We start from the raw sequence: 24,192 nt of genomic DNA on the forward strand, positions 1-24,192 counted from the left end.
AATGACTCCCTAAAACAGGTATTATTATTATCTCCACTTAGGAGATGAAGAAGTGAGGTTGAATAACTTGCCTAGGTTAAAGAGTTTGCCCAAGATCCCAAGAAGGTTGAGATCTACCAATACTAGAGGTATCCATGGAGACCCAAAGCAATATGACAGCTGTTTGCAACACGCCACTTAGCATACAGCCTTCAGAAGTGGTTCCATTTACTCCATAATCATTGAAACATGAGATCTTTATTTCTGAGGGATATAATGCTCACCCTCTTCAAACCACTGTAAACGCTTACCCTTCCCTCAAGGGGATCACAGAATTCCTACCCCTATTAAAAGGTAACACTACTTTCAAATACATAATGAAAAAGGCATTGTTATTACTATCAAACAAACATTAGGAAAGATCTTCTCTGGTGGCTCAGTCAGTAAAGAATCTGCCTGTGATGCGGGAGATCTGGGTTCGATCCCTGGGTCGGGAAGATCCTCTGGAGAAAGGCATGGTAACCCACTCCAGTATTCTTGCCTGGATAATCCCATGGACAGAGAAGCCTGGCGGGCTACAGATCTGGACTGAAACCAGGACTTGTCAACTTTACCCCCCCTGAAGCACAGTTTTGGTGCACAGAACATGTTCCTCTGTCCTTTCATGGCAGAGTTTGAAAAGAGAAGGGTGGGAGGAATGGGTGAGGCCTGCAGAAGACCCCCTGGCCCTGATGAGCATCCCTGTGGACCCACCAGCTTCCTCTCACCCACCCCATTCTCCAGTTGAGAGCCACGATCCTGCAGGCTTTTACAGTTCATTATACTGTCATATTTCCTGCTGCCAAGTGCTTCTCGACCTCCACATACAATACTTAAAGCCCCTTGATCTAAATGGAGGCTTAATTTGTGTGTTGAAGGTATTCATCTCAGGGGCAGTGAGTTAGTATTATTATACTCACTCCAGAATTTTCCCATTCAGAAATCTTTTCTACTGAAAACATCTACCTACGGATCCTGTAACCAAGCTCATTTGAAAGACTTCCTCCCTTTCTTTTCTCAAGGACTGCAACACTCTTATTTTCTCTGGAATCCTCCCACCCCTTAACCCTGATTACCACATACATTTATATTGGACACTCAAAACCCATGGCTCCCTGTAATAACCACATTTGCTTGTTAAGTTGCAGTGGCGTGCCCGGGTCTGGAATTTATCACCCCTTTTAAAGTAAACCCAGGCCAGAAAGTTTCAGCAGGAAGATGCTTTTTCATTGTGAGGGTGTGGGAAAGGCCATCGAGCTGGGGAGAGGGACTGAGTTATTTCGGATACTGCATACTTTACCAGTTATGTCGTGCTGTTTGAATGACTCACTGTAGATCTGATACTGATTCGGACAATGTTTCTTCAGCCACTTACAGACATCCTGCTGGGTCCACAGGGCCACTGGTTTTGACAGCTTCACCGTAGCCGACTACAAATAAAGAAGGAAAAGAAGGTCTGTTAACGCCAGTCCCATGCCTAGAGAGGCACTGCTGTTAGAAGTCCTGTAGTGTGGTAAAGCAGGGGTCTCCAGCCTCTGGACCAGAAAGCAGTACCTCCTGTCAGATCAGCAGCAGCATTAGCTTAAAAACATGTGGACAATACATGTAATGAATCATTCAGAAACCATCCCCGCCCAACCCTGCTCTGTACAAAAATTATCTTCCATGAAACGGGTCCCTGGTATCAAAAACATTGGGGATGACTGTCAAAGCTACAGGCTGGAGTCCCTGAAGATAAATATCTGACTCTTGTCCTCCTTTAACGGTCTTCATACCCCTGAAAACTAGGAAGAAAAGGTCCAGGTGGAGAAAACCATGAAAACTACACCTATTCTCGAGTTCTCTCTGTTGGGAAAAGTCCCCAGGAAGCAGTGTTTTCTGATGACTACTCTAACAACAAGACAACTGGATTGCTAAGTAATTGATTAAATTTTGGGGGTGAAACAGCTGCCCCCAAATGGCTTCTCTGCATATTCTAAGACAGTGTCCATTTCTCACTATCCTCAGATATCTCTAGGACCTAGGATAACTGTCCGCAGCAGGTGCTAATACTTATTTTAGGAACATTATAGGATTTAGATACTTGTATGCAAGTGGGCCTGGGAGCTCTGGATGTAGGGCGGTCCTGTAAAGTCTAGGAATTAATTATGCATAGTAGGTAAGGGAAAAAGTCAATTCCACCAGCATGTGGGGATGGTAATAAGATAATGGCTGTAGCAAGACTTCATGTAGAAGCCAACCAGCTGAGGTCTTTTATTGGTCACTGGATCTTTCAGGGAGGTTTATGAAACAAAACACAGAGGTGGACCAATGGTAGGTTACAAGTACACTCATTCATTAACAATCATCAATGGTGTTAGAAGCTCATCTTCCTCAGAGACCCCAGGAACTTGGTTGAGGGGAGATGGAAGCTTAACCAGCTATAGATTTTTTTTTTTAATCATTCTGAATCACTGTTTGCATTCTGGATCAGGATTTTAATATAGTTCAGTTCAGTTGCTCAGTCGTGTCCGACTCTTTTCGACCCCATGAATCGCAGCACGCCAGGCCTCCCTGTCCATCACCAACTCCTGGAGTTCACTCAGACTCACGTCCATCGAGTCAGTGATGCCATCCAGCCATCTCATCCTCTGTTGTCCCCTTCTCCTCCTGCCCCCAATCCCTCCCAGCATCAGTCTTTTCCATTGAGTCAACTCTTCGCATGAGGTGGCCAAAGTACTGGAGTTTCAGCTTTAGCATCATTCCTTCCAAAGAAATCCCAGGGCTGATCTCCTTCAGAATGGACTAGTTGGATCTCAGTTTTTAATATAGGTGGTTCTTTAAAGGATGCTGGATGATACACAGACCTGGCCTTAAATATTACTGACACGTCTTTCATTTCCCTTTACACTTTCAGATTATGGCAAGGGGAGCTGCTAAGTCATTTCAGTCGTGTCCGACTCTGTGCAACCCCATAGACGGCAGCCCACTAGGCTCCCCCGTCCCTGGGATTCTCCAGGCAAGAACGCTGGAGTGGGTTGCCATTTCCTTCTCCAATGCATGAAAGTGAAAAGTGAAAGTGAAGTCGCTCAGTCGTGTCCGACTCTCAGCGACCCCATGGACTGCAGCCTTCCAGGCTCCTCCATCCATGAGATTTTCCAGCCAAGAGTACTGGAGTGGGGTGCCATTGCCTTCTCCAAATGGCAAGGGGAGAGCCTTGATTTTGTATAAGTGTTATTACATATATATAATATATATTAATATAATATATTTAATATCTTACAACACACACTGACATGATCTTTGGCAAAAATAGGGCTTCCTTCAGCCTCAGAACTGTCATCAGAAAGCAGAATTTTCATCGAGCACATAATAACTGCTCTGCTTTATTTTTTTATATGTAAGGTTACCCTAAATCTTTTCTTTTAAAACAAATTTGAGTTTAAAAAACCTGGGTTATTATTTACAATTGCCAAGGTACAGAAGCAGATTAGTGGATAAAGAAGGTGTGTATACATATACACACATACACAGCAACAGACAGACACACACATATACATACAATGGAATACTACTCAGTCATAAAAAATAGCAAAATTTTGCCATTTGCAGCAACACAGATAGACATTGAGGGCATTATGCTAAGTGAAATAAGTCAGAAAGAGAAAGACAAATACTTTCTCTTATCACTAGACATCACTTACAGGTAGAACCCCAAAATAAAACAAACTAGTGACTGTAACGATAAAGAAGCAGACTCACAGATGTAGAGACCAAACTAGTAGTTACCAGTGGGGAGAGAAAAGGGGGCAGGAGAAATACAGGGGTAGGGGAGCAAGAGGTACAAACTAAAAGGTGTAGAGTAAGATACAAGGATATATAGCACAACATGGGGAATGTAGCCAGTATTTTATAACAACTATAGAAGGAGAAGAATCTCTAAAAACTGTGAATCACTCTATTATACACCTGTAACTGATGATATTGTACATCAACTTCCTTCAATAAAAAACAGGTCAATTTCAAGAAAAAAAATTAAGGAAACAATAATATAGATGGTAACAGTGAAAACAGAGGATAATTCAAGTTTAGAAAACTTCAGGTGTTATGTTTTATTAGTATATTTCCAGTTGCATGATTCTTTGGGCCATCGCTTAGAAAATAATCAGAAAAAAATATCAATTTTTGCTTTGTGCTGTGGTAAGGTTTTTCTCTCACTCTTAAGCGTGGCATTCCATTTTTCCAAAGATGATTTTACATGTGCACATACATGTACATACGCACATACATATCTGCTTTTCATTTATTGTGATTGGCATTCCTCCACTGATATTTGGGGTTGATATTCCCTCCCTCTGAACTCTGAAAGGGATCACAGGGAGCTGGGCCATGGAATATAGTGGGATTGATTCTATCTGTGACTTCTGAGACTACGTAATGAAAGAGATACAGCTTCTACCTGGCTCACCCTCTCTGGCACTCACCTTTGAAACCCAGACATCATACTCTGAGGAAGCCCTGACCACATGAAGAGACCAGATCTAGGAGTTCTGGCCAATCCCTCAGCATAAGATCTCAGCTGACAGCCACCACTAACCTACCAACCATCAGACAAATGAGTAGACAAGCTGCAGATTATTCCATCCACCAGGATTCAAATCTTTTAGTTCAAACTCCCAGATACCCTGATGCAGAAATGAATCAATCGCTGACCCATATAATCCACAAAGAACATATACAGTTCTTCCACCACCGTACTGGGGTAACGGCAACCTTAGTAACCGAAACACTCAGAACAGAACTGTGACAGCTGAGCTTCCCAGAGAGCCCTGAACTTAATAGATGCTCTATAGAGCCATAATGAATTAATGACACCATTCTCACCGAGTCGGAGGGCATAGCCCTGCCTTGCTACTTAATCACCTGGATTAATCCAGCTGGATTGGCAGTCCAGCCCTCTCTGCTCTAGCCCCACTGTGCGCTGCTCAAATTAATCTCGTCTTCCTCTTCCTTCCACTCCACAGCCTCTGGTCGCAGACAGGAAGCCCTTTTCCTGCCAATCACAGTGTACAACCAGATCAATCATTTTCCTAATTTTGATGAGAAAGAGAAGGGCCTCTGGCATGGATAGAGCAAATGTTGTGTTGTTTAGTTTTTTCCTTTCCGCCCCTCATCGCCTTTCCCTCACATGATTAAGAAACCAGAGATTTGGCTCTTTCAGCTAGAGATGCACATCCCACCATGTTTCACAAGTCAGCACCTCTGAATCTGGCTCCTTCCTGCTCTAAAAAGTTTCCTTCAGATTAGCTGAATGAGTTCATAGCTGACACATCATTGCCCTGAAACCCCTAGCAAGTTTCTTGCAAGTAAAGCTAATCAAATCTTTTGAAAACGCCTATAAACCAGTCACAGAAGGCTGTAAATTAGGAAGGGAGAGGCAGGAGGGTAAAACTGCTTACACATCAATATATCAAACTTCCTGGGAGGTTATTCCTTCACTTGCTCATTTCCTAGGGAATGAAGTACCCTCAGCACCAAGACAAGCCCCATCAACTGGGGATTCAGGAGGAGATGAATCCCAACATCCCCAGTCAATGCAGAACACACCTTTTCCAGCCCACCACGTACGCTTGTGTGATAAACTTCCTTTTATTGTACATCCAGGTGCGCTGAGGCTAACGCTCCAGGTGCGGCCTTGATTTGCCTCCACCCTATACTCTCTGTTCTTGTTGTTTAGTCACTAAGTCGTGTTCAACTCTTTGTGACCCCATGAACTGTAGCCTGCTAGGTTCTTCTGTCCGTGGGATTGCCCAGTCAAGAATACTGGAGTGGGTTACCATTTCCTTCTCCAGGGGATTTTCCCAATGCAGGGACTGAACCCACATCTCCTACAGTGGCAGGCTAATTCCTTACCAATGAGTCACCATGGAAGCCCACACTCTCCTCTTACTCTGCAGGAATTTGGTGTTAGATGGTGAAGCTTCAGGCATACATTTTTAAGATTATATGAGCCTATGGGGATATGCTTCCTTGTAAACAGGCATAACAGATCCAATGGGGAGGGACAGAGATTCCTGGCCTTAATAAGCCCTGTTTGTCTCTTACTCAGAAAGTGATGTAAGTATTGGCCCCATTTATCAACTGACTCGCAGCCTTGGCTCTAATCTGAACTTGTTATTAGTTGGCTACACGTTAACTTGTGAAGAGCCATTGTGACTCCCACTGCCCGGGTCTGCAGCTGCTTTCTCTATTCTAACAGCAGACTTTCATTTGTTTTGCTTCAACTTCTCCCGGTCAACAGCCGCCCCCATCAACTTCCACTCCTCCTCAATTACGACGCCCTCAACAGCAACCGAGCTTGGGGAGTCAGTGCCATCACCTGATGTCTTTAAAGAGCTTATACTTTATTTCTCTGCGCAATTTGGAACAACAAACATGTGTCAAACTCACGTCAGCCTATTCAATAATCACACTGTCCCACTGGGAGGTGTAAAGCTGTCCACTCTTCATGGTGTTACTTCCTTGCCCCTCCCATTCAACAGGCATGCCTCTCTCTACACCCAACATTAGATAATTTTCTCGAACATGGTGTATTTCCCCTCACAGTGAGTCTAAACCAAAATAATAGTTCATAAAACAAAGAGAGAGTATTTCATATTTATTAGAAAGTAATTTAAAAAAAAATCTTGCCTGAGGCAAACATTAGAAAAAACACCTGCCCTATTTCTTGCTCCATGCTCAGGAGGTCTGTTGTATCTGATTTCCAGCCCTGGAGACAATTTTGGTTTATTCTGCTGCCCTGAAAGAGGCCGGAGGCAGTTTGTTATCTTAACCCCTATGCACTGGACTTCATGCAGAATTCCAGGCATTTTCTTTATGAATTGGTCCTGACCTTTCTATAGGCAATGTGAATGTGCATTTCATACGCCTTCACTTTCTGTTTTACAGACACCTCACTTTATGTAAAAGACACATGACATTTCTGAAAGTCCTTTAAAAGGACTTTAAAGGAAAGTTGTCTGCAAATTATTTTTTGCAAGAAATTCCCATTTTAATTTTGCTTTAATCCATAATTTCAACTATGTTTTCTACTAGTTTCTGATTTGCATTTAATTGGAAAGGGTTCTTCTGTTTTTTTAAGAAATGTATTTATTTATTGGCTGTGCTGGGTCTCCGTTGCTGCACGGGCTTTCTCTAGCTGTGGGGAGTGGGGTTACTCCCTGGTTGCGGTGCACGGGCTTCTCACTGCGGCGGCTTCTCTCGTTGCAAAGCATGGACTTCAGAGCACGCAGTCTTCGCTAGTTGTGGCACATGGGCCTAGTTGCCCCATGGCACGTGGGATCTTCCTGGACCAGGGGTTGAACCCATATCCCCTGAATTGGCAGACAGACGTTAACCACTGGGCCTCCAGGGAAGTTCTAGAAAAAATTCTTAAGTTACATGTTGTTTAAGGTAAACTTGTGGCATTTCTGCAAGTAATAAAAAATGTTTTAAAGGAGCTTGATATTGAAAGAACATATTACGAAATACTTTTAAAGCGAAATTTTATCTTATAATTCAGTTATCCATTATTTGTTTTGCAATATAAATTCTTTTTATTTTTTAATTTACTGGGTTTCGATTTATAAGAGAATGCCGAAATTTTAAGCCCCCAGTGGCTGTGCAAACTCTTAATGAGTTCGGCTCACATGAAGCCCAGTGGGTTGATTGGAAAAAGTAGAGAAAGCAAAGACTGTTTCCTGCCATTGGCAGGACAAAGAAAGCTTTATGCCCAAATATCAGAAAGTGGTAAACATACTTGCTTATAATGTGATGCTACAGGTATTTGTAAACTCTAAAATTGTTTCTTCCTCTCTTACCATCTTGTAATGTCTTTTCTTTAGTTTCAAGTCTTCTCTTTTATTGTCTTCCATTGTGTAATCTTACTCAAGATTAGAGAAAGGAAGGAAGAGGGGGACGAGGGATGAACACGTATACTCACACAATAACCCATTAATGTCTGTTCTAGCAGCTTTTATGCTCATTTGCCAAAAAAGCGCCTTTAATTATCAAGAAGGATGGGCTAGTTTACAGAATACTTGGCATTTAAATTAAGTAATTTTTAAGTACTAAAGCTTTTGACTGTGTGGATCACAATAAACTGTGGAAAATTCTGAAAGAGATGGGAATACCAGACCACCTGATCTGCCTTTTGAGAAATCTATATGCAGGTCAGGAAGCAACAGTTAGAACTGGACATGGAACAACAGACTGGTTTCCAAATAGGAAAAGGAGTACGTCAAGGCTGCATATTGTCACCCTGCTTATTTAACTTCTATGCAGAGTACATCATGAGAAATGCTGGACTGGAGGAAACACAAGCTGGAATCAAGATTGCCGGGAGAAATATCAATAACCTCAGATATGCAGATGACACCACCCTTCTGGCAGAAAGTGAAGAGGAACTCAAAAGCCTCTTGATGAAAGTGAAAGTGGAGAGTGAAAAAGTTGGCTTAAAGCTCAACATTCAGAAAACAAAGATCATGGCATCTGGTCCCATTACTTCATGGGAAATAGATGGGGAAACAGTGGAAACAGTGTCAGACTTTATTTTTGGGGAGCTCCAAAATCACTGCAGATGGTGACTGCAGCCATGAAATTAAAAGACGCTTACTCCTTGGAAGGAAAGTTATGACCAACCTAGATAGCATATTCAAAAGCAGAGACATTACTTTGCCAACACAGGTTCGTCTAGTCAAGGTTACGGTTTCTCCTGTGGTCATGTATGGATGTGAGAGTTGGAGTGTGAAGAAGGCTGAGCACCAAAGAATTGATGCTTTTGAATTGTGGTGTTGGAGAAGACTCTTGAGAGTCCCTTGGACTGCAAGGAGATCCAACCAGTCCATTCTGAAGGAGATCAGCCCTGGGTGTTCTTTGGAAGGAATGATGCTAAAGTTGAAACTCCAGTACTTTGGCCACCTCATGCGAAGAGTTGACTCATTGGAAAAGACTCTGATGCTGGGAGGGATTGGGGGCAGGAGGAGAAGGGGACAACAGAGGATGAGATGGCTGGATGGCATCACTGACTCGATGGACGTGAGTCTGAGTGAACTCCGGGAGTTGGTGATGGACAGGGACACCAGTTGCAGCCTGGTATGCTGCGATTCATGGGGTCACAAAGAGTCAGACACGACTGAGTGACTGAACTGAACTGAACTGAATGCCCTCTTTGGCCACCTTCACTCTTTCAAGGGAAAAATGTGATTAGACAAATTTTAAAAGGTATCTCTTCTATTATATTTTATTCCCTGGGTAGTTTATGAGATCCACTTGGTCCTTCTCGGGTTTAAACCAAAATATCTCCATGGTGAATGAAGCTCTTAAACATCTTGCCTCCCCAAGAGAAGATATCTCACTGCTAGAAAGTTTCCAGGTAAAAGTTAAACACTTTTCCTCTTGAATGAATGAAAGATTCATTTCATTCACATTTTCCAACATTGACTACTGCTTCAGTTATCACCTGGATCACTGTACGCTTCCTAATTGTGGTGCTCATCTCTTGTGAGCAGTGTGGCACCTCTAACTAGCAGTAGCAGCTATGCAACTTCAGTCATTTTTTCCCAAGTATACAGTATGGCATTGATCAATTCCTCCAACAGTTCTTCATAGGGCATCTGTTTCAGACTTTTTACTTTCCAGTCTCCTCCACCAGGTATTGTAGCTTGTTAGTATTTCCTTCAAAAGGTAGTGTCCTAAGTGTGGCGACTACAAAAATGAAATGTGTTATTAAGTCTAAACCTTCATTATTACTGAGTCATATCAATGACTTGTACTGAACTTAAGGGAAAGTTCTAAAACTTTGCATCTTCTTTAGATGAATTTCTGTCAAATTAGCACTCTCTGACCCTGAAGCAGATTTTTTCAATCAACATTAATTTCACAGGTTTCAGTCCATCATTTGAGATCCTTATTAAATAGGGCATTTGGTTATTCTCACATATCTGCACCATCCATGTAAAGAAAACGTCTTTGAGGTCCTCAATAACTTTAAAAAGTATAGCAGGGTCCTGGAATTAAAAACTTGAGAATCACTATTTTAAGGCATCATCATGGTGGTGCCATTAAAAAAAAAAAAAAAGAAAAAGATGTTTGGCCTGATAGTTGTTTTCCCTTAGCTTGTCCATATTAAATTTTTGATGGCCTTTTTTCCTTCCAAAATGCTCTGAATTACAGAAACTGAAAATTTGAAGGAATCTAAATGGTAGGTTCAAGTTTAAACCCAAGGCAAGAGTCCAATCCAGTTTAAGACATCTGAAATGGTGGCCAGAAACCTGGATCAGGATGGATATATCAAGGGTGTGTGTATGTATAAACAACCACTTGAATACATAAAGATCAAATGTCAATCCTGTACCTGAAAATAATTACTACATTTTTCTTTTCTCTCTCTTTTTTTTTTTTTTGAAGCTGCACAGATCTAGAGAAAACTAGACCTGCGAAAATGGCAATCTAGATTCAAGATTCTCTCTGAAAGTTTGCAGCATTAGAAAATGTGTCCTTTGAAAGGTGCTATTATTTCATGTCTATAAGCAATAGTCTTTTGTATCAAATACATCAAATGGTCTTTTGTTTCAAAGCCAAAGTCAGACCTCCATCATCTTTCTCACTGCTTTTTGAGTCTTACTTTTGGAGCAATTCAAGACAAATTTCACTACCTGCTGGACTTATTTCCAGTTCACACATCACACTGGGGCTCTCCATGGGATCACATGTCTTTTTTTTTTTTTTAAATGTTGGTATATGATGAATCCCAAATCATATCTCCAGGCCTAACTTCTCTTCAAACTGTATAACTGATGACTTCACATTTCTATTTGCATATCTAGGAAACATTTTCTTTTTTTGATATGCTGAGTTTTTGTTTATTCAAGAAATATTTATAAAACATTTATTACATGTTTGGCCTGTTCTAGTCAATGGGAATAGAGCACTACACAATTGTTTTCTTCTTAACCACACAAAGTTTATGTGTTTATATCTAACCTGATTCCCGCCTCTTCCCTCCTTTCCCTCCACAAATCTTTGTTAGTAAACAGTCTAATTCACCTTTGCCAAAAATGATCTCCTATTCTTCCTCCCCAGACTGCTGTCTACAGCTCATCTGAGAGAGACGGCCTGCTTCCTGTTGCTGAAATCCCAAATCTTGGATTAATCATGGATGCCTTTCTCTCGTAGTCCATGTCTCATCTACTGGGGAAACTTGAGGGGTCTACTTTCCATTGTATGCAGATCCACTTCTCTTTTCATCACCAACACTGCTACAGTCATGATTAGAAACACTATTATGCCACATCTAGAGTACTTCATCAAGGTACCCAATGCACCTAACAGAGCATTTTGTTTTCCCCCTGCCCTTATTTGAAATCTTTACAATGTTCTACACAACCTCGAGCAATCTGAGCACCTAAATCTGCGATGCCACCTCTATTACTTTTTTCTAAAACATGCGCTTCCACTACACTTTCTTGATGTAACTCACACATGCCAACTATACCCACTCCTTGTTTTGCCTGAAATGGTCTCCCCCAGATACCTACACATAGCTAATTCCCTCACTTCCTTCAAGCCTTTGTTCCAATACTACCTTTCCAATACGTCCTGCCCAATCTCCCCTAATTAAAAATGCAACACTCTCCCCTCCAGCTTCCAGAACTCATTACCTTGTTCCACTGTTTCCATCTCCATAGCAAGTACCAGAGTTAACTTTGTCTTTTGTTTATTACCAGTTTCTTTCCACCAGCTTGCAGCCTCCTCAAGGGCAAAGATCTTTTGTATTTCACAAAGAATCCCACACTTCAGAACAGTGCCTGGCACACAGCACTGATAATTTGTGGAAGGAATGAAAGAAAGGTCTGTCTATTATATATCACAGCTCCTATATCCTTGAGTGTCAGAAAACTGGTTCAAGTCCCAGCTGTGCTTTTGACATTCCCAGGTTGGGAGTAAAACAGGCTTTCCTCCGATTAGATGTCTCTCATAGTGAGCCAAAAATGCAGAGGCAGTCTGGCACTATAATTCTTAGCAAGATAGCTCACATCTCTGACCCTTTTTTTTTTTTTTTCTTTTTTGAATGATACAAAGAGTGATGTAATGAAAGAACTTGGCATCTGGAATCAGGCAGACCTGGATGGAAGGCCAGTTCTGGCATTCACTAGCACTGTGACCTTGGGCAGGTCACTGAATCTTTCTAAACATGCTCTTCAACATGCTGGAAACAATTCCGATCTTGTCCTTGGTAGAAGGATGAGAAATATGCTTAAAAGCGTCTGCACACACTATGTTCTCAGGAGAGTTACGGTCACATCTCTTGAAGGGCACCAGGACACCCGCCTACTGGATTCTCAGGCCCGATTGGGGGAAGCAATAGGGTGGTGGACACAGTCAGTCTTTGGAATCTGGCTGACTGGAGCTCAGTTACAGGCATTGTGAGATGGCGTTAGGAGTACTAAGCAGAGATCCGAAGGAAAACAGCTGGTATGAAACAAGGAAGACGAAAAGGCACTGGTGGAAAAGGTAGATACAGGAGCAGGGAGAGGGCGAGCAAATGCAGAAGAAGGAAAGAAAGGAAAGACGAAAAAATAAAGATACCAAATTAGGAGACGTGAGGAAACGGTCCTCCTTATTCAGACTGGCTTTGCTGCAACCACACAAACGTCACTTCATGCCTTCCAACAATAGGTTGTGCCACTGGTTTTTATCCGACTCAGAGTCAGCTCTTCCATGTCTCCAGGGAGAGTCAGACAGAAAGCACCCTAATTTCACACCAAAGATAAATCCCCGATTCCCCAGGCACCTAAATATTTACAAAGGCACATCATCCAGATGTGTAGACTCTACTGCTCACAAGCTGTGAAGCGGATGCTTGCATTCAATGCTGGTTAAGATCTGCTGCATCCCAAGTGTGGGATACTGGGTATGCATCAGGATTTCTAACAATAAAACCTCATGCAGGGAACACACAGACATATGCAGGCCGTCAATAGGAAACGAGATCCCTCTGGCCTCCTGGATGGCTTGACTATCAAGGCCTGCCTTTCCTATCAGCCCCGATTGTTGCGCCTGTCAAGAGGGACACGAAGGGAGAGGATCACACTGTCCTTTGTGCCTGCTCATAGTAAGGCGGGAAACCCATCAGCTATCTGCCCAGATGAGCACACCCTGTGGGTAGGTGCAATGAGCCAGGACACATGTACACTCCAAGCACGTACCTGATGGGCAAACCCCCGCAAGAATGCTGGATGAACAGGAGCACAAACGAAACCAAACAGGAAGCATAAAAATGGTTGTTGATCATCCTTGTTCCATATTTTTACTAAAATTCCTTTGGAACAACAATGTGGTACACTGATAACAAAAATATCCTCAGTGCAAAAAAACAAAAAAGACCCTTTGCAATATGACCCAGGGTCCTTAGATTCCCAAGGTAGCACCTATTTATTTATCCATCTCTTAAATATAGGGGTAGGGGAGAAGGGAGCCTGGTGACTTGCTTTGATCAGAAGAACAAGGCAGAGCTGATGATAGGTGAGGTCAAGAGATCTTTTGCACTTGGGCCTCCTTCTTGCTCCTCTGAAATTGCTAGAACAGGCCTGGTTAAATTGGACCAAATTGGGCTTGAGAAAGTGGCAGAGGAGATTAATACCATTCTAGACATAATATTAGGCACAGTTTTATAACAGCATATGGGAGCGAGAATTGTTTTAAGTGCTTTAGATAAATCATCTTTAATCTTTCCAAAAACCTACAATCTTTCCAGCAATCCACAAAGTAATTATTATTTTCAGTTTATAAAGGAAGAGGCTTAGAGGGGTGAAGTAACTCATCCAAGGTCACACTGCTAGTGAATTCAAACTCCGTTCTTACTCCATGAACATAGCGGGAAATGAGGATTATGATATCATGTTGGCCTGATGGATGCAGGGACAAAAAGATGTGACATCTTACTGAGGTGCCCAGGGCTAGAATGCTTCCTTAACCGAATCAATGAAGATAAATCTGAGCTGCCTTTGTCCTGAGTATGCCAAGCTTAGAGCTGGAACTGGCACCAGTCATAAGACCCCTAGTCCAGGGCTCTTTATCCTTATTATGGAAGGAGGCACATTTTTTTGTACTATATGGGAAGGAAGGCAAGGCTCATCTCTGTCTCTCAACTACATCCCCAATAAAATGTGGATAAAAACATCTCTCTCCATCTTGCAAAGCTGTTGTGATGACCAAATGAAATAATCAAAAAGCTAAGTGTTCACTTTGGATGAATATACAGAAAAAGAGGGCCGATGGGTCTCAGGAAGTTGAGGGCATCATGCTGCTGACACACAGGAGGAAACAAAAGCCCTAGGAGAATGTTGCTCTAGGTGTATTTAGCAGGGATAGAACGGGGACTTGGGTTTGGAAAGCTTAAAATCTCTACAATCTGTTAGGGTCAGAGCCAGTCTATGTAAAGCTTCTAATACTAGTGTTATCAGGCTTTAAAAGTCAAGCCTATATAAAGGATTGTCATTCTCCAGGCCCATGACTTCTCAGTGGCAGAATAATTTGTTTGTAAGTTCAACTGAACCACATGAAACTTAGTTCAATGAGGGCCGTTACAGACTAAGTGTCTGCGTCGCCAATACATATGTTGAAGCCCTAACCCTCAGTGTGACTGTATTCAGAGGCAGAGACTTTATGGGACTAATTAAGGTTAAATGAGGTCATATGGTGGGGTCTTGATCCCATAGGATTACTGTCCTTAGAGAAGAAGAGACATCAGAGAGCTCTTTGTAGCTCTCTCCAGGATGTGGACACAGCAAGAAGGTGGCCCATTTCCAAGCCAGGAAGAGAGCTCTCAACAGAATCTGCATGCTGGCATTCTGATCTTAGACTTCCAGCCTCTAGAACTGTGACAACAGAAAGTCCTCTTATTTAAGCTACTCAATTTGATGGTGTTTTATTATGGCAGCCCAAGCTGACTAATACAGGGGTGAATTCTAGTTCAGATAAACTGGCCAGATGGACAAAATAGCCTGACAATCTAAGGCTGATAGAGCTCTGAAGACCTTAGTACATACAAGGGAAGAGAATAAAATAGAGTACCATGCATTTTATCACAAAAGCAGAAATATATGTTTCTTGTATATGTACATTTACCTTTCAAATACTTTCATATAATTAAAGAAAATTTTACTTTGGATTGATCTCATCAACACAATTACCTTTATTGTCATAAACTATTTTTTCCCACAAACCATGTCTACGCACATATTTTTAAGGCTATATTTCCCTCTGCACAAAAAATCATGTACTTTCACTAGCTTACCAATTTAGGTCATTTTTATGCCTCTATAGTCATCCTGTCTATTTTTAACCTTCTTGTTGCTATCAAGGAAAGCATGCACATGTTTTTTTTTTTTTTTTTAAAGAAGATATACAAAAGAGCTTACACTGAAAAACAAAAGTTCCATGTCTTCTCACTGGATACAATTAGTTCTTTGAAGTTGAACACACACATAGCCTAACTTAAATATCTCCCTTCTCCAATCCCAGTTGCAATTTCCAGGGGCAACCTCTTAATGATTCCTCTTTTCAGTCTCTTTAACTTACCAAACTTAGAGAATTATCTGTAGATTTCTCCATGAGAAGGATGAGAAATTCACACACATAATGCTAGTGTCCTCCTTCCTTCTCCTTGGTTTACTCTTTGTATTAATAACTTTAGCTCTTAATTGGTTATCTTTGTAGCCTTGATATATTTAAATATAGGATTTTCCAAATAAGCCCCTTTACATTTTTTCTATGGTTCATTTCTTCTTCCTACATTTTCAATACTTGCTCACCTCCTTCCAAGTCCCACCTCCATCATCTACACTATTATTTTTATATTGTCATGGTTAATGGTGGATATTTTGCCCTACAACCTCTATCTGGTCTGCCACATTATGACTGTAGATAGATTCAAAGTTAAAAAATCAGTAAGCAGCATTTACCCTATTATGACTGTGTAAATACTGTTCAAATGTTGAGCCAATTAGTCTGGTTTGGATTTTTTTCTTGTGTCACATTCTCAGCATTCCAATGTCATATTTGCTGAGAATTTCAAAGAAGCTTCCCAACATGAAAACCAGATAGTTTCTTTTCTTATATGCCAACAGCTGCTTAAACTCATTCCACAATTTCGTTTGCTGTTTCCACGTATCATCCATACATTCATCAACATTAAGGGCCAATAAAATATGGTTCCATGGGCCAGTCCATCTACTACCTGTTTCTGTATGGTCCACAATCTAATTAATCATAGTTTTTATTTTTAAATAGTTAAAATAACCAAAGAATAGTAATATTTTATGATGGGTAAAAGTTATGTGAAACTCAAACTTCAGTGTCCATCAAGTTTTACAGGAACTTGGCTATGCCTATCTGCCCTCAGGCTACAAAACTAGAGTGAATGATTTTGACAGAGACCAAATGGCTTGCAAAGTTGAAAATATTTACTCTCTGGATCTTCACAGAAAAAAGTTTGCCAACCCTTGTTCTACACATGGGGAGAGATTTTTCTCAATTTCATGTGCCAAATAATCTATGACATTTTAAAATTTATTTCAAAAATTGTAATTTCCATGGGCTGACTTATTCTTAGATATGTACCTTTTTCACAGCATCCAGGAAAAAAATGAATGCATTTTATATGGATGCAGTATGTTTCTGAATATCTCTGAGGATACAAGAAGAATTTTTAAAAGGAGGATTTTATTATTCAAAAGTTCTCTTTGCACATATTTGGCTTTATCTGTAGGTTTCCTGCAAATATCTGGTTTATATCTTTATCTCCTAATGAAAAAAAAAAAGCGGCAGTGGAGACTAGACAGGGATTTCTGTGCATTTGCACTGGGCGTGATGCCTGAGTAACCTATTACTCAAAATGATCCCCAAATGCCAAAATGAAGATGACCTCACTCTTGAGTGCTAATACCCACACAGTATGCTCCAGTTCATCCCACACACTTAAAAAAGTTAACCTTTAAGAGACATACTATTTCTTTGCTTGAGGCATAAACACCTGGCCATTAGGCTTTCTTTCTACAAGCAGGAACGGGCAAGGAAAAGACTGATGAACATTGCTTTACTGATCCCCTATTTTACATCCTGTTTCTACTCCTGTCCCCAAGTCTAGAACCTCTTTGAGATTTTACAATGAAACTCACTGGTGTCTCCCCACCCCCCTTCCTTTCTCATTGTTATTGCCATCAATGTTTATATTCCCCTACCGTTATCTTATTTTTTAATAACTTTTTATTTTGCATTGGGTTACAGCCAGTTAACAATGTTGTGATACTTTCAGGAGAACAGCTTCCCTGTGGCTCAGATGGGAAAGAATCTGCCCACAAGGAGGGAAACCCAGGTTCGATCCCTGGGTCAGGAGGATCCTCTGGAGAAGGAAATGGCAAAACACTCCAGTATTCTTGCCTGGAGAATTCCACGGACAGAGGAGCCTGGTGGGCTACAGTCCATGAGGTCACAAAGAGTTGGACACAGCTGAGAGACTAACACTTTCACAGCCGATTAATAATGCTGTGATAGTCTCAGGTGAGCAGCAAAGGGACTCAGCCATACATACACATGGATCCATTCTCCCCCCATTCCCCTCCAGGCTGCCACATAACATTGAGCAGAGTTTCATGGTATTTAGCAGGAAGAAGACACAGACATCTGTGCTCAGTTTATGGTCAGTACAAATGATTGCCATATTTACTTGTTTCTAAAAATTGTTATACTATTTTCTACATGCAAAAGAATATATGTTCACATATAGGCACACACACTTGTGTTCCAATGAAAAGCTAACAATGGAATCATTTCTCCATTAATAGACAATGTATATTGTTCCTGATTTTTCTGCCACAATGTATTTTGAAAACCCAATCTCCCCCTTCCCTACCTCCAGCTATTGCCCTATTTGTCCATTCTCTTCACAGAAAGACAGAAAGAATTGTCTAAGGCAACCATCTGTTTCAGCACTGCATGCTGTTGACCTTGTTGGGCTTCCCTCCCTCTTCCTCCAAGTGAACACGCTCTTGTCATGGCCACTGAGGCATCCAGGTGGCCAAGTCCAGTATCACTTCTTCCAATAGCACACCTCCCTTCATGTGGCCCCTCGGTTGCATCTGACACCATGAGACAAACTGTGATGGTGAAATACTTCCTTCTCCTGGTTTCCAGACGTCTCACTCTAATGGTTTTCCTTCTACCTCTCCAGTTACGTCTCTTTTTGCAAGCTGATTCTTCTCTAGATGGATGGATAGATGGTGTGCTCAGTTGCTCAGTAGTGTCCAGCTCTTTGCATCCCCATGGCCTGTACCTCATCAGGCTCCTATGTCCATGGAATTTTGCAGGCAAGAATACTGGGTTGCCATTTTCTAGTCCAGGGGATCTTCCCGACCCAGGGATCAAACCCGTGTCTCTTGTGTCTCCTGCTTCTCCTCTAACTCACTCCTAAGTGCTCTGTTCTGGCATTGATGCTAGAGCCACTTCTGTTCTCTATGTGCACTCTCAGCTGTGGTAATTTCAAGTCCTGTTGGCTTTAAATACTGTCTATAAGTCAGTGATACCCAAGTTTTATACTTCTTCCTCAGTATCTCTAACTTCAACTTATTTAGACAAGTCACCTATTTTATGTCTCACTTGGATGCCCAATAGGACTTTTAAACTCAACATATCCTAAAACGAATTCACAATTTCCCTCAATTCTGTTTTTCTGCCACTGTTTCAACATCCTGGAAGATACGACCCAAAGTCCAGTAATCATTCTTTGATTCCTTACCTTTCCCTCACCCTTTTTCTAATATTTAAATATGCATGATCCATACCAGGACTACGGAGTCTGCGTGAAAATTGTGTCTGGGATCCTTCTACTCAAGTTTGCTTTTTCCAACCCCCAAAGGTAACAATTTGTCACCTAGACTTCAGCAATAATTTTCTGTCTCATTTCCCAACTTCCACACTTGCCATCTATAATCTATTGTCCATAGCTCAATAAGGATAAACTCTTAAGTGTGTAAATCTGATTCAGTTCTTCATTATCTTCTCCTCCCACTTATAATAAAATCCAAACTCCATCCTCTAGCCTGAAAAGCTCTTTCCTGGGCTCCAATTCTTCTTCAAAGCTATCTCCAATTCTTCTCTGCCTTGGCCTTAATGTTCTAAGGTCAAGACATTCTCACCTTCTTCCTGCTCCTCCAACACAAGAAGCCCATCCCCGTTCTACAGTAAGCACCAAAGGCTAGCCATTTTCAGCTCTGCTCCTGATTAGCACTGGCTTGTCATTCAGATCTGTTTCAACATCACTTCCTCAGGGCTGACTTCCTTGAGCATCAGTTCATAACTAATTCCCCAAACATTTTAATGTATTATAGTCCTTGTTATCTAATAATTTTCCATTTACTTGTCTACTACTATACTCTCTGCACCTAGCACTTGGCACACAGTAAATATTCTTTAGATGACAAATAAATCAAACAGTTAAGATAGGTCTATCTCCAGAGTCTGCACTGATTCTTGATGATGATGATGTATAAATTCTAAAATGAGAATACAGAATTACACTTTATCACTTTGTGTCTTTGTGTAAGTTTAAAAAAAAAAACAATTATTTTTTAATGCAGCTTTAAGGTCACAGCAAAGTTGTGATTTTGGGCTCCAAAATCACTGTAGATGGTGACTGCAGCCATGAAATTAAAAGACACTTGCTCCTTGGAAGAAAAGCTATGGCCAACTTAGACAGCACATTAAAAAGCAGAGACATTACTTTGCCAACAAATGTCCATCTAGTCAAAGCTATGGTTTTTCTAGTAGTCATGTATGGATGTGAGAGTTGGACTATAAAGAAAGCTGAGCACCGAAGAATTGATGCTTTTGAACTGTGGTGTTGGAGAAGACTCTTGAGAGTCTTGGCCTGCAAGGAGATCCAACCAGTCCATCCTAAAGGAAATCAGACCTGCATATTCACTGGAAGGACTGATGTTGAAGCTGAAACTCCAATACTTTGGCCACTTGATGCGAAGAACTGACTCATCTGAAAAGACCCTGACGCTGGGAAAGATTGAGGGCAGGAGGAGAAGGGGACGACAGAGGATGAGATGGTTGGATGGTATCACTGACTTGATGGACCTGAGTTTGAGTAAGCTCTGGGAGTTGGTGATGGACAGGGAAGCCTGGCATGCTGCAGTCCATGGGGTCACAAAGAGTCGGACATGACTGAGTGACTAAACTGAACTGAAAGTTGAGCGGCAGGTACAGAGATTATTCACATACTTCTGCCCACGCACATGCACAGTCTCCCCCATCAGCATTATTCACCATTAGAGAGGTACATTTGTTACAACTGATGAACCTACGTCGATACATCATCATCCACAGTGTCCACAGTTTACATTAGGATTCACTCTAGGTGTTACACGTTTTTTGAGTGTGTTTGGACAGACGGATAATGACAGCTATTAACCATTATGCTACCATAAAGGATAGTTTTGTTGCCTTAAAAATCCTCTGTGCTTAGCCTGTTCATTACTGCCTCTTCCCTAACCCCTGACAACCAGTGATCTTTTATACTATCTCCATAATTTTGACTTTCCATAATGCCACAGTTGAAATTATATAGTTTGTAGCCCTTTCAGGTTAGCTTCTTTCACTGAGTAATTTAAGTGTCCTCCATTGAGTCTCCAATTCATCAATGACAGCTCAGGTGTCCCTAGCCCAGTGCTGGTCCACATGGACATTCATGCTTTGGCAAGATGTGCCGCCGCTGCTGCTAAGTCGCTCCAGTCGTGTCCGACTCTGTGCGACCCCATGGACTGCAGCCGACCAGGCTCCTCCATCCATGGGATTTTCCAGGCAAGAGTCCTGGAGTGGGTGCCATTGCCTTCTCCGGGTGAGATGTGAGTCTCTGTATTTGCCTATTAGTCTCTCTAATTAAGGAGGCAGTAGTTTGCTATGTGATCTCACTTCTCTTGTGGATCTAAGAAGAGTTATTGATTTTTCAGTGTGTCCAGCCTTTTCTTGTTATTAGGATAGAGGGACGACTTCCAAGCTTCTTACATGCTGGATCAGAAGTCGGTCTTCCTTGTGCCATTTGCTGATCCAGTTTGATGGGAGAGAAAGGTTTTTGTGTAAGACAAAGGGGCACAATGAAGCAACCTGCCAAGCAACAGCAATCTTGGATATCTGAATTTAAAAATCATGAGGGTTCTGTCCTCATTCTTTCATTCATATGCACTTATTGGTCACCTGATTAGCACCTTGCATTGTATACTACGTGTGGGTTACTGAGCACTGACCGACACAGAGGAGACGTTCACAGTGTGCTTCACATTCACACACGAGTCTGAAAGACCAAAGATCAGGTAAGGGAGCTTGGATGACACCATGAACAGGCACTCAGCTGGCTCTGTTCAAATGAAATTCCAGAGACCTAGATTTGTATCTTGGCTTTTCCATACACTGGCTATTTAATTTTAAGCAGGTGATAATGTCTTTATGCCTCTGCTGTGGTGACTTTTAAAGACACTTGCTCCTTGGAAGGAAAGCTATGGCACATCTAGACAGAGTATTAAAAGGCAAAGACACCACTTTGTTGAAAAACGTCCATTTAGTCAAAGCTATGATTTTTTCCAGTACTCATGTACAGATGTGAGAGTTGGACCATAAAGAATGCTGATCACTGAAGAATTGATGCTTTCTAACTGTGGTGCTGGAGAACACTCTTGAGAGCCCCTTGGACTTCCAGGAGATCAAACCAGTCAATCTAAAGGAAATCAGCCTTGAAAGGACCGATGCTTAAGCTGAAGCTCCAATACTTTGGCCACCTGATATGAAGAGCCAACCTCATTGGAAAAGACTCTGATGCTGGGAAAGATTGAGGGCAAAAGGAGAGACAGGAGGCAGAGGATGAGATGGTTACATAGCATCACCAACTCAATGGATGTGAATTTGAGCAAACTCTGGGAGATAGTGAAGGACAGGGAAGGCTGGTGTGCTGCAGTGCACAGGTTACAAAGAGTTGGACATGACAGCAACTGAACACACATGGTGACTTTGATGAGAAAATAAACTCAAAACATGTCATTTATTCTGTTACTCCTGATGATTAATAATTATTAATAACTGAGAGCCTCTACCATTACTGTTATTTTCTTTTTGCTTCTACTGTTGCTATATCTACTCTTCCTTCTACGGCTACTCTATTTATTGCTACTGAAGTGTAGGTCAGGTGCAAATCAGAATTAAGCATGTTTTTAGAAACACTCACTGACAGCTGCATAATAAACCAGCTTTTTATTTCTCAGTGGCCTAATTTACCCAGATCTACTAGAAGGAAAAAATGCAAAGGATTTGATGGTTGCCATTCCATAACCTCTTCCAAAAGCAGTATGAAAAGGTAAGAAACATGGCATTATATCCTGTTGATTTCTTAGATCCTGGCATAAATCAGGCAGCTTTATTCACAAGAGAAATAAAGGCCAGAGAAGAGTAGGCCAGCCTTCTCTCTGACCACAAACAGCCAATTAAACACGAACCGAAGCTTCCAATAATCAGTACACATACGTCTTGACTGAGAGAAGCATTTTCATTTGTTCAGTCTTTCTTCCAGTCTGTCTTGTCTTTTTGGTCCTTGTGGCTGTTGGATCTTCTCTAGTGAGGATCATTTCAGGGGCATAAATAGAAATCTGGAATCTCACTGAGCAAGGCTCACTCAGCACACGAATGTTATTTGTGAAAATGAAATCTGGGATATTACAGAAGTGCTTAACAAATCCAAAACAGGAAAAAATCTTCCACTCACCAAGCATCACCCAGAGTCTGTAGGAATGAGTAACGACACTAAGAGGTATGCCAAAAATGCCATTTCATTCCTTACCTAAAATCGCATTTCCCCATAAATCATCAAAACTCCTCTTTCAAATGTTTGCTTTTTGTCTCCTGTTTATTCCCTTTTAATAAGCTCCCCTTTCACTTTTTACTCCATTTCCAATTTTTCTCTTGAATTTACACAGGTAGTTAAAACAAAAACAAAAACCTTCATTCTCTGCCTTTGCATGCTCATTATTTTCCATTTATTTTCTGGGCTCTAAATTCTGATCTTTTAGCCATGTGGAGTTCTGAGCAGGTGCAAAAAGAGGCTGGAGGTTCAAAGGTACTGGCAGCATTTCTTGACCTCTTTGATTTGAAAGCACATTATCTTAATAATAAAAATATCTGGGTTACACATTGGATATACAGACCAGAGAGAATTGAGTGCAGGACATTTTTCTGATCTTTCAAAGAAAAGCCCAGAAAAGGATTCCAAACTAATTTTCCACTGATTCTCTGTTCCTCCATTACACTATTTTTCTGTACCTTTTATACATCAGTGGAGTCCTTCAGAGTCATTTAGAATTATTGATTACAAAGCACAAAAATCTCTCATATGGCAAGCAGGGTGAATCTGGCCTCCCTCGCAGCTACCTGTTCAATCATATTATTCTACTCATCAAATGTATTTCACTCCATAATTCTTTTTAGAGTCAAACTAGTTTTCAAGTTAGTATTACTCATTGAAAAGTGACCATATAAAAAGTTTGAAATCTGTAGATTTAACGTGCTCAACACTTAATTTCATGCTCTGTTTGTCCCATTGTTCAAAGCAAATAGTAGTTAAGTTTTCAGCTCTCTCTATGTGTGTGTGTTTATTCAGTTCATGGCTCCAGCTTTTTACAATATTAATATATTACTTTAAAAAAGTCTCCTACACAGGCAAGGCATCAAATAATAATTTATAATTGTTATGTGATAACACTGGCTTTGTAGTTCCTATTTGCAAAGTGGCCTGATTTCCATAGTTAACATATGCAGTGGCACGTCTACATTTCACTTTACTTTCTACTTTAAATAAGTCAACCCTACACCCAAATGACAGAGTACTGAGCAGAAGGGCAGTACTGAAAGCAGGGAAAATGCCTCTGCATACTGTAACTCAAACTATTTAAAAGCCACTTAAAACAAGCAAACAATTATTAATAACGTTGGATGACTGTTTTCTGTCCGATGCATACCAAGGTTTTTAAATATGCTGCTGAGTAGCCTCTCCTAACTCTCAGAGTTTAAAAGAAGAGAATTTCAGCATGAAGAATTTTTAATATCAGGCAG

General features: G+C 41.2%; 1 protein-coding gene across 5 annotated transcripts in view; it reads right to left on the reverse strand.

The window, feature by feature from the left end:
- SAMD12 (sterile alpha motif domain containing 12) overlaps positions 1–24,192 on the reverse strand; it is a 451,014-nt gene that overhangs the window by 250,610 nt on the left and 176,212 nt on the right. For all 5 annotated transcript variants that reach the window (XM_070382196.1, XM_070382195.1, XM_070382197.1 and 2 more), the window contains exon 3: positions 1,319–1,448. In XM_070382196.1, coding sequence (XP_070238297.1) covers positions 1,319–1,448 — 130 coding nt within the window. The remainder of the gene's footprint in view (positions 1–1,318; positions 1,449–24,192) is intronic.

This window comes from Bos mutus, chromosome 14, assembly GCF_027580195.1.
Source record: "Bos mutus isolate GX-2022 chromosome 14, NWIPB_WYAK_1.1, whole genome shotgun sequence".
Lineage (NCBI taxonomy): Eukaryota > Metazoa > Chordata > Mammalia > Artiodactyla > Bovidae > Bos > Bos mutus.